The sequence below is a fragment of the Pelobates fuscus genome, chromosome 5, assembly GCF_036172605.1.
Source record: "Pelobates fuscus isolate aPelFus1 chromosome 5, aPelFus1.pri, whole genome shotgun sequence".
Lineage (NCBI taxonomy): Eukaryota > Metazoa > Chordata > Amphibia > Anura > Pelobatidae > Pelobates > Pelobates fuscus.
In genome coordinates this window covers 44,864,799-44,876,624 of record NC_086321.1, presented here as the reverse complement: position 1 = coordinate 44,876,624, position 11,826 = coordinate 44,864,799, and the positions used below count along the sequence as shown (strand labels likewise).

The following is an 11,826-nucleotide window of genomic DNA, read 5'->3' as shown; positions in this document are numbered from 1 at the left end:
AAGCCGTGGAGGCTCCTTCACCAATTCCAAAAGTAAAACACCTGCATGGAGAATTAATGAGAGCTACATTATGGCTAGGAAGTCAAACTCTACAGCAAACGACATAAGAACTACTAGGCTTCCGCTTGAAATGTAGCTAGATCTAGATCCTATAGGAATAATACAACCTCAACCTAGATAAAGAAGTCATGAAACCTGAAAAACGTAGGTTGTAGCCTAGTAGCTAACATCTGCACACAATCACAGGCATTAACTTCTCGCAGATACTTCTACCTCTCTATCTGATAAGACCCATGGCATGCATTTTTCAATAGAATAATGGGATCTCTCTCTCTGGTCCATCTTAGTCAGCACCATTTGCTAATGATTCTCTACAGGATTGTGAGCGTATGAAGGAGAGACAACGCATTTAGAAAGTCCATGGGCTATTCCATTTCAAATGATTTCTCAATTCACTCTGTAAAATAGTTTATGTGATCTAACGACTGATCCATTGCATTAGGCATGTTTGCAAACTCTTCATTCCAGCGCTACATTAACCTACAGTGATCTCCTCCTTTTATTTTGATTTCTATACACTTGTAACCACAAAGGTACAACCCATCTAGAAACGCAATAAAAATTGCATTAATGTAGTACGCTGTAGTTGCTCACGTAGAAATAGATTAAATATGTCCTCCCTAATGAGAATAAATGTAATAATCACCGGTGATGTTGGGAGTTCTTTTGAACTTCTGCTATCACTTGCTTGGTATTCCCAACTTCTCCATCTGTGAAAACAAAGAGCTGAGGAGAAAAAAACAGCAATTAAGCATGGAACATGGATACATCATTGTACCATTGTACAGTGCTACGGAATCTGATGGCACTATATAAATAATAAAATAATAATAATCATGTGAGAGAGAGAGGAGGTTGTTACCATGTGCCTTTCTTATTCACTCCATGGTATAAAAAGGAGAGCCCACAGTAATTTATAAACAGAGCTATAACAATAAATCTACATTACAGGCCCCATTACTTTATGTCTTGTGAGTCTCTTACCTGTCTTGGGTGCTCTGACCTGACACCAGTTTTATAGATTTTTTTTAAGGGTTGCAAGATTTCTGTTCCTCCAAAGTCTGCTTCCATCTCTGTAACTTTCTTCACCGCCTCCTCCATTGACTTCTGTGTGTACTCCATGGTTTCCCTGAGGGGTTAGGTGACAATCAGAGACTCCTTGCTATACGTGCACTTAAAGCAATGAACTTGTATCTCAGTTTATACATTTCAGTGATTACATTTCCAATGGGTCCATTATCAATACATTGCCAGGAATCTTACACAGCTTTTCTCAAAAGACGAAAACTGACCAAGTTTTACTTTGCGTAATCACGACAACCACAAGCTAAAGAATGATCCCAAATTCTTTGTAGCAGTCCATATATGAAATATGAACAGCTCTAGAAGAAATATTGACTCCATTAATGTAATTATTTATTTGCTCATGCTGCCGCTGTTTTTCACTCAGCTGAGCCAATTACTAAATCTTTAAACCACAGACAACTTTCAAAAATTAACCGAGTTGCATTCACAATATATACATACTTACGGAAAAAAGGACTCGAAATGGGACCCAAAACCATATATATTGAAGTAACAACCAAGTGGTAAACTCTTTAATAGAAGGACCAGTGTCTCCTGAAAGAAAAGAGAGAATCGGATACTTCATTCAATGTACATTTATCTCAGGAAAAATATCATTAATTTATATAGCGCCAACATAGTCTGCAGCACTTTACTATAATAGAATGGGAATGTTTGACAACAAGAGTTGAAAAAGGTGCTCAAGAGAGCTTATAATCGAGAGAGCTATTGCTGACCAGTCACTAGTGCAATAAGGGGGGACCTGGTACAGGTTAAATCCTGCCGCATGCCCCTACCTGTGCCAGGTCCCCTGTGTAGTAGGGGAATGTCGCCATGCCAGGTCCCCCCTTATTGCACTAGTGACTGGGCAGCTTACTAGTAGTTTTAAATTTGTTTAGGTGACATGCCCCTTCTCGCGGCATGCTGCGAGTAGGGGCGTGCGGGAGGATTTAACCTCCGTTTTATCAATATGGTGGTCATAGTGACCCTCATACTGATTTATATTTAGTTTGCAATGACAGCGAGCAGCGCTGTTTAGGAGGCATGCGGGAGGATTAATCCTCCCTTTTATTAATATGGGTGTCATAGTGCCCTCCATTGGTTTTATGGGGGGGGGGTATGAATTAATTTTACATGGAGGGAGCTGGTAGCGCTAACGGCTCCCTCCTTGTTTTTTGGGGGGTTTTCACACTTGCGCACTGTTATTTCTCCGTGCTGTGGGGGCTAATTCCCCTGCAGCACAGAGTCTATTAAATGAAAGAAACGAAAAGGAAATGCATTCAGCATTTGCCCTTTCGTTTTGTTTATATTTCGTATGTAGGGCTTTCGTGTTGTACGATACGAACATGAAAAAAAATTGAATTTTCTGACAAAATCGTATTGGTACGAAAACGAATGCACATGTCTAACATTTAGCTTCTCAACTAAAAGCACACATGACCCAGTCCAAAATAGCACATGTTGACTACCCCACTAAGGGCAAACTCCTCAACCAACAGGATACTGTCAATGAATTTGCCACATACTATAGCAACCTATACAATTTAAAAGACGGCCCACTCACTCTGCACCCGAGCACAGAGTCCATACAGGAATTTTCGTACTCCGTAGATTTCCCACAATTGCAACAAGAAGAAATGTGCTGCATTTCCGCACCCTTCACCCCCACAGAAATACAAGCGGCTATAAACAACCTCCCAGCTCATAAAGCTCCTGTCCCGGACAGATATTACTTGCACACAAAATTAGACACCATCCCGACATACAAGGGGTACAATTGGGAAAGGAAGTCTTCAATCTGTCAATGTTCGCAGATGACATACTGCTGACTATAAGTAATCCAGTTGCCTCCATACCGGCCTCTTCTTCAGTTGCTGGAAGAATATGGAATAGTTTCCGACTACAAACTTAACCAGTCAAAAACACAAGCCCTACCAATCGGCCTACCGACACAAGTTGTGCAGCAACTTGTGCAATTATACACACCTTACCTAGGGGTCAAATTAGCTCCCTCACTAAGAGGAATCTTTAACTTGAATTACAAAAAATTACCACACATGTGCTCTACCATAATTTCAAAATGGAAAAGGTTTAAGCTCTCCTGGGTTGGTAGGGTCAACACGACCAAAATGGAACTACTGCAAAAACTACTATACACATTTAGGATGTAGCCCCTGCGGTCCCCCCCCCCCCCTGTCAGCAAACAGATATTCAATCGTTTATCAAACGGTTCATTTGGGACACCCACAAACCCCAAGTGTCACTAGCCCTCCTGCAGAACCATGAATCCAATGTCTTCCTGACATAATATACCACGAAGCTTCCCTCCTAGAATCCGCAATTAGGATGCACACCCCTGAAGAGTGAGTGGCAGTGGGTTGATATGGAAAACGCCCAGGCTTCAGCTGACCGACATCGCTGACCGACATCTTGTGGACACCTAAACACCTTAGATGAAAATCGGTGTCACTGTTTCCTACCACAAATCTTTCCATACAACAATGGGACCCCCCCTCTTCTTTCCTAGATATCCTGCACCCACAGGTTTAACAAGCAATAGGGCATGGACACAACCCAGGATGCAATGAGTGTGACTGTGAATCTACGAACCAACCTAGAAATGACAAACCTGAGGTGCTTATTAAGACAATGCTATCTGCTACCAACAGCACCAGTACTATACCTGGTTCTTGTACCGAGTCAGTAGTAGGTGTTCTTCTATATGACATTCAAAACCAATGATAATAATACTATGCGGTTAGTCAAATCACTCGGTTCTGTGCCCGCAAAGGTTTCAGGTGGACAGAACCAGCGTTACAAATGTTATGTAGTTATACTGTATCACTCAACTGATGCCAAAACTTAAGACTTGCTGTACAATAAACAAGGATACCTGCATTGTATGATGTATAAAATATGCTACGAATTCCCCCTCCTACCCCCTACCCCCTCTCTTCTTTCTGTATCCCTCACCCTTGATTAAGAAAACAATAAAAGATTAGTTTCAAAAGTTGTTTATGTAACAAGCGAACAGAAGGAGCTGGCATATGGAGGCAAGGAAACTGGAAACGGATTAAGGCAACTTTAATGAGAGAAGTGTCACCCAGGAATATGGTAGGATTTCCTAAAGAGGTGTGTTTTCAGTGACTTCTTAAAGGACTGGAGGTTAGGGGACAGTCTGATGGCACAGGGTAGGGAATGTTAAAGCAACAGAGCAACCCTTGAAAAATCTTGCAGGTAAGAGATAGGAGTGCGGGAACAGACAGATGTCAGGAGAATGTGGTGCAGAGTAAAGGGAACGAGAAGGAAATGTATTAAGGAGTGGCGTTATGGAGGGATTTGTAGGTTAGTGCTAGCAGATCGAATTGGATCCTGAAGGATACAGGATGTCAACGTATAGATAGGCAAAGGGGTGATGTGTGGGAGTAGTAGTCTATCAGGAAATTGAGCCTGGCGGCAGCATTCATTACAGACTACAGTGAGTCAATGCGGATATTTGGATGGCCGATGGGTAATGAGTTGCAATAGTCAAGTCGGGAAATGATGAGTGCATGAACAAGTGCCTTACTTATATCTTGAAATACAGAGAATGAATGTGCACTCAAACACTATGCTCAAATTTACCAGGGCATCATGAGTGTAATACTTTCATAGAAACTATATCAGATCAAATTTTTACATGACAATGAACAGAGTTAGTCAACTTGGAAGAGCTGCAATAACTGAAGAATGTTCAAAGGGACACTATAGTCACCTGAACAACTTCAGTTTAATGAGGTTGTTCAGGTGAGTGCTACAGCTCCCTGCAGCCTTTTTCTTGTAAGCACTGTATTTTCTGAGAAAATGCAGTGTTTACATTGGAAGCTTGGAACACCTCTTGTAGCAGCCAATCAGACGGCCACCAGAGGGACTTCCGAGTTCAGAGGCCCTAAAAAGGCCTCATTCACATCTGACGTATTCACGCATGGGTGAATACTTCAGACGGGCTATCAGCACACAAAGCACTGTGAACGCGCTTTGTGTGCTGAGGCTGTCAGCACTGCTGTGGGAGTGGCTTCAGCTGACAGCTGAAGACCGAACCCACAGGGACTCTTTCTGGCCACAATAGTGGTTGAAGGGGGGGGGGACCTACTCTCCTTCCCCCCCGGCTCCCACCCCTGGGCGGTGGGTGGGGGCCATGAAGATAATGAGGGGGGACCTACTGTCCTCCCCCTCTCTGGCCCCCACCCCTGTGCGGCGGGTGGGGGCCCTAAAATTAAAAATAAGGGGGGGACCTACTGTCCCCCCCGGCCCCCACCCCTGTGCGGCAGGTGGGGGCCCTAAAATTAAAAATAAGGGGGGGGGGACCTACTGTCCCCCCCGGCCCCCACCCCTGAGCGGTGGGTGGGGGCCCTAAAACTAACAATAAGGGGGGGACCTATTGTCCCCCCCGGCCCCCACCCCTGAGCGATGGGTGGGGGCCCTAAATACAAAGGGGGGAGGGGCCCTAGTTAACCCCCCCCCCGCCAAATAAAAAAAATATCTCCCTACCTACCCCCCTCACTCTAAAAATAATGAGGTGGGGACCTTTAACTAAAAACCTGTAAAAAAAAAAAAGAGATAAAAACAACTTACCATTCGATGTTTTCTTTCTTCTAAAATCTTCTTTCTTCAGCCCCAAAAAATGCCACCCACCGCTCAGGGGTGGGGGCCGGGGGGGACAGTAGGTCCCCCCCTTATTGTTAGTTTTAGGGCCCCCACCCACCCACCGGCTCAGGGGTGGGGGCCGGGGGGGGACAGTAGGTCCCCCCCCTTATTGTTAATTTTAGGGCCCCCACCCACCGCTCAGGGGTGGGGGCCGGGGGGGACAGTAGGTCCCCCCTTATTTTTAGTTTTAGGGCCCCCACCCACCCACCGCCCACCTTATTGTTAGTTTTAGAAAGCGAGCTGAGCTGTCAGTCAGAGAGCTCAGCTCGCGAACGTGCATTCCGCGCACATGCGCGGTAAAGCGCTGAGTTTCTTCATAGGGCGGCTGTCAATGCCGCTCTATGAAGAACGCGATTGGTGCAGCGCGAAGCCGCGCATGCGCACCACATCGCGATGACGCTTCTCTGTGAGAAGCGTCCTATTGGGCCCCGCGATTTCATCATTTTGACGAAAAAGGGGGCGCGGCATGGCTGGGAGCTCGGCGCTGGAACGGAGGTAAGTTTTTAATATAAAAACGCTCCGAAAATTATTTTTAATAAATGAAAGTTCATATAAAAGCAAGAAGGAAGGCTGGGGGACCTGTCTTTCTTGCTTTTATATGTTGACTATAGAGTCCCTTTAAGGGTGATAGGTGTGATGACGTCTATTTGATAAAAATCATTACTTGGAATTTCAGAAATAAACGGACAAAATCTCGTTGAATATTTATGAGGAGTTAGAAACTTTTAACTTTATCATTTTAAATGTATGTATCATGTGTCCTCATGAACAAAAGTTTCTGTATAACATGTATATTATAAATATTTTATGCCCTGGCACCATCTCATGATAAGTAGTCAAACAGTTTCAGTATCATAATACAACTTGCAAAGTGTCCACAGCTATAATCCCTCCTTCTAGCCATCTTCAAAAGGAAAATCCAGTTAGTTAAAACATATCAGGGAGAGTACACACAGCATACGGATGACCAGGTCATAAACAGGACTGTACAAATCTCAAGAGACCAGCAATTGAGACTTCAATGAGATTTAATATCAGGAAAATATTAGTTACAATTAGAAAAATATAAATAGGAATTAAAAGCTTTACAAATAAGTTGCTCATTGTATTTAGCAAAGCAGAATGTATAGTGATGAATGTTGTATTGACAACTTCTTAATTCAAGGAGAAATCGTATGCACGCAAGGGCGAAGCTTTTTACATATTTTCATAGTAATAAGGTCAAAAAAAGAAAGCCCATGAAGTTCAATGTTTAAACACACATTTTTATTTTTTTTCCAAAAAAAGGTAAAACATTTTTGAAGCAATGGGCAATTGTGCAACAAATTTTTTTTTAAAAAAACATTGATCTTGACTATGTAATGGCAACCAGATTTCTCCTTTGACCAACAACCTGATCTCTTGCATATGAATATATATCCTTGAACACCCAAGGCTTTTTTCTAAGGAAGCAAATAACGTTTCTTTTCTAGCCTTTCTACATAACTGTCTACCATTCCCCTTAATCATTTTATAGCTTGCATCTGCATCTTTTTAGTTCTGCAAAATCCTAATTTAAAACAGGTGCCCAACGTGAACGGCATATTCACTTAGTGAACTTACTTGATTCTCCTGGTGAAGAGGACTAGAAGGAGGCGCAGTGGCTGTGGACACTTTGCAAGTTGTGTTATCATACTGAAACGGTTTGATGACTTATCATGAGATGGTGCCAGGGCACTCCTAGCACCATAACCACTACAACAAACTTAACTGGTTATGGCGTTTGGAGTGTTCATTTAATATGCATGGATGAAACAAAGTTCACATAGTGCGCTATGCCATTTGCAAACCTTTGCGCTCTGAATGCGTTGAGGCGAATTTGGTTTTGAATTCATTGCACATTCCATGCTTCCAGAGCGATCCATGAGAAAGATGAACTCCCCACAATTAGACTGCTCTTGCATTGCTGGGAAGCTAGGGTAGAAATTCAACATCACCACTTGCTCTGCCATCACAGACCCTTTAAATGTAAAAAGAGAAAAATAAATACGGTAAAGAGTAAGTGAAAACTATAAACTAAAATGTAATCTCATAAAGCCCCACTACAGGCACTCAGACCTTTTCATATCAATGAAGTGGTCTGGGTGCAGTGGTCCTTTAGTTCTAAAACTGTGACGTAAAGCATTGCCATTTAGAAGAAACGGTAATGTTTACATTGAATGGCTATTTCATAAAGTTTCAATCTAAAAGAAATACTCATTTTTCAGAAGGGGGGGGGGGGGGACAGTTCTGCTTTAAGAAACATAGTTTGCAGGTTACAAATATATGCATTACATATTCCTCCAAACTATTTACATAATAATGTGATGTATAAAGGAAATGTATATGATAAAGCTGGAGCTTGTTTGAACTGAGCTGTTTTGTACCAGACTCTAGTCTAGCGGATGCTGTTGTAGTAAAGATATCCCTGCAGGAGAAGCTCAGATAAACTGTTAAGTTTAAGGGATTTTGTTTTTCATCCCTAATCACTCTGACAATAATGAAGATGTTGGGAGAGGACCCATTCCTGTTCTCTGTAGCTGAGGAGCAATATGTTGTGCTGTACGGCACTTGAGATTTTGTGACTGGCAAGTTTTGTTAAACTGGCAAATCTGTTAAATTCAGCTCCCAGGTACTTCCAAAAAGGCAACGTAAAATATGAATGTTTGTAGAATAAAACCTGCATTATAATGACCTCCTTTGGTTATCCACTCCTCATTTATCAGCTAAGTTTATTGACAAACCCCTAATCTGCAAGTTATAGATTGGCTACAGCACAGATCCCAGCATCCTCAAGTCATTATGTATGAGAAGGCAATCTATCACTGGGTAAGGAGAGGACCGACCGAAACCATGTTACATAAGAAATAGAACGCTGAATATATTGGCTTCTGATTGGCTTACCTGCTTTGGCGTCTGGAAGCGCTGATTCCACAGTAGCACTAGGCTTGTTCACCTCATTATAATAAACAAGAAGCTCAACATCTCGTTCAAACTTATGCCCCTGAGCCAGAGACACCTGGAGAAATGGGTAAGAAAGCAACGTGACAAAGGGGATCATGAGGAGGTGAAAAGAAGGACTTGTGTTTTGGTCAAAATGCTTTAACTGTGAATTAATCACAGCCCTACATGTTAAACCCTTAAAAACACAGCATGTACTTTATCAATATCATTAAAGTACTATATCAAGACCCATGCCAGCCTGAGCCAAGGAGTGGATGTATCCAAAGTATTTAACCTCAGAACAATGGTAAAGCAAGCTATTTAGATGACCAATTGAAAATAGCAGAAAAGGAAATGAACTCTCTTTGTACATCTTAAAGTTGGTTAAAATGTCTAAGGTTTACACGTCAGTGTTATTGTATGGTTTGCTCACTTTGGCTGCTGTCTTGTCAGTATCCGTGTACTCCAAAGGGGTGATGTTGCAGTTAGACTCGATTTTGGAAATGCCGTACGCAGATTGGAAGTGAGCATTCAATGACAGAGTGTACGGAATCTGACCAATGGGAACCTGGGGGCGTGTGGCGGTAATACTCGGCTCTTCATCTACATAAAAAAATAGAATAAAATAAAAAAATGATTAGAAATTATATCAGATCTTGGCAGAAAACTTGTAGTGATTACTGTATTCAAATTTATGGTAATATTCAGGACTGGCGACAAGGGTGATATTGCAGTCATGGGAAAGGACATTTGGCTGTTCTTGTTTTTATGATTGTATAATAAAATTATATGACTTCTCTTTGTAAGCAGTTTTGTCCCTCACATGAGAAGGATTAACCATTATTTATTTGCCATATAACTTATTCACTTAAATCGATTTTAATGGGCGCTGTATGTCCTTCATCTCATTAAACTGGTTATAGTGTCACGAGTCCCCTAATGCAATCTTTTCATTCAGCATTAAACCGTTTTTAATGTTTTTATGCTGAACGAGAATCCCCAGTATCACCACCTCTCTGTGCTGCTTTGGCTAGGAAGTATTTGACTGAGCAGAAATGGGCAGCTGTAATTGGCTGCGATTGTCAGCTGACTGCCTTTAGCCTATCAGAGCTCCAACTGATGGTATGAAGGGTAGGACTACATAATTACAAAATGATATGGGATGTACAATTAGGAAGGTCAATGTAACGATTCAAGAACACTTGCACAATATCAAAAAAGATGTTGAGAACCATTCTGTCCTCACACATTATAAACAGATACTTAATAGTTCCAGTGTAGGAAGTTCATTCACAGCATTTAAACAACTTCATAAAAACTGGAGAGGTGAAGACTTTACTAACACAATAAATAAGGAAGAAACTAGATGGATATATGAGATCGATACTTTGATTCCAAAAGGGCTGAGTCAGGATTTTGAATAATGTCAATGTTTATAATTTTTCATATTTTTAACTTAATTATCAGATTGTTTTTTTCCCGTGGGGTTTAGAGAGCTAGCTTAATATATTGTTTCTCTAAGAAGGGGTTCTAATTAGATAACACTTACTTTCCCTATCTCTATCACCTAAACATACACTTTATATTTAATTTCCTAGTCCCTTTGTCCATATTTAATAATAATATCAAACCATTTACTTGGTGGGCCATCATTTTACAGGCCTACACGAACGTCGGTTTCGGCACACCACCACCATGTATAACTCCATTGCATGGGGACTTGCATATAAACCGGCCAGTTGGCCTGAATAAATTCATTCCTGTTGAACCCTTCATCTAGTTTAGACTATGTTTGGTATGCGTTTGATATGCGTTTGATTGCTGGGAGAATTTACTTCGATACTGCATTTTCTTCTGGAGAACGTTTGAATCAACACCCGAACTGCGAGCTATAATCACTCAGCTTTTAGCAGTTTGTGAGGAACCGGAAGCGAACAGGTATCTGACATACCAGTGTTCTTAACAACTGGTGGGAAGCGACAGGATCAAATGGAATTCCCAATCAAGGAGAACTGGTGAATGGCCCAGCAGTACGAGAAGTTAATGAGAACTTCACTGAAAGATTTGCTGGAAGCTCGGGGTCAGTCGGCGAGTAGCAGGAGGTGCCATTCACAAATTACCCACTGCTCGGGTACACCTCAACTGGGGTACAGGAGCTAAACACTTGGAAGTGGGCATCATGCAGGAGTTACCAGCCAAGGTGCTTTTGGGGAATGACCTTGGTTGCCTGACCTCCCAGCTTGCCCAGCCTGAACCAGAGGAGACGTGTCCCGTGATGACTGTCTCAAGCCCTCCAGGGGGAGCCAGCGCACTCCGAGGCACCTCAGGTAGGACCCCCATCGCTTCCTTACCTGACGCCCTACCCCATTCTGGGGTACTCCCCAGGGATTTGAGAAGGAGCAGAAGGTAGACCCCACACTAGAGTGGTACAGAAAGGAGGCAGTGTCCCCCCAAGGAGATATTTCCCAGGAGAGGTTTAAGTGGGAGAAGGGTCTGCTACACAGGGTGACCGGGGGAGTTGGGAGTGGGGCTGTGCAGATCCCTAAAAAACAATTAGTAGTACCTCGTAAATATAGGGCAGAGCTACTTAAGCTCAGCCATGATATACCCTTAGCAGGACATCTGGGTGTCTGGAAGACCAATGACCGGCTCACCCAGACCTACTTTTGGCCGGGGGTCACAAAGGACCTGCAGGATGCCTGGCGGGGACCGTTTAAGGTGGTGGAGCGGATAAGCGACACCACCTACATCGTAGGGAAATGTTCAGATGAAAGGATCAGGAGAGCCTTTCACGTGAACATGCTCAAACCCTACTTTGAGCGAATTGAGGACGTGGCAGCTATATGTGCCCCGTCTACAGAGGATAGTGAGGGACTTCCCCAGCCTGACCTGCTCGCTACCTCCCCGTGTATGGTAGAGCAGGTCGGGCAAGGGGAGAAGCTAGACCCAAAAAGCTGAGGCCACCCAACTACTTCAGGAATACCGGGAATTATTTTCCATGGTACCCGGGTACACCTCCGCTGCGGTCCATTAAGTAGAGACCCAGGGAAAAAA

General features: G+C 42.8%; 1 protein-coding gene across 1 annotated transcript in view; it reads right to left on the bottom strand.

Annotated features, from left to right (window-relative positions):
- Nucleotides 1–702: 702 nt before the first annotated feature.
- Nucleotides 703–11,826, bottom strand: part of LOC134610682 (von Willebrand factor A domain-containing protein 5A-like) — a 28,470-nt gene continuing 17,346 nt past the window's right edge. Inside the window, exons 5-10 of the mRNA XM_063453790.1 lie at nucleotides 9,206–9,375; nucleotides 8,734–8,848; nucleotides 7,641–7,810; nucleotides 1,592–1,680; nucleotides 1,045–1,189; nucleotides 703–786 (exon numbers count right to left, since the gene is read on the bottom strand). Of these exons, the coding sequence (XP_063309860.1) occupies nucleotides 703–786; nucleotides 1,045–1,189; nucleotides 1,592–1,680; nucleotides 7,641–7,810; nucleotides 8,734–8,848; nucleotides 9,206–9,375 (773 nt within the window). The remainder of the gene's footprint in view (nucleotides 787–1,044; nucleotides 1,190–1,591; nucleotides 1,681–7,640; nucleotides 7,811–8,733; nucleotides 8,849–9,205; nucleotides 9,376–11,826) is intronic.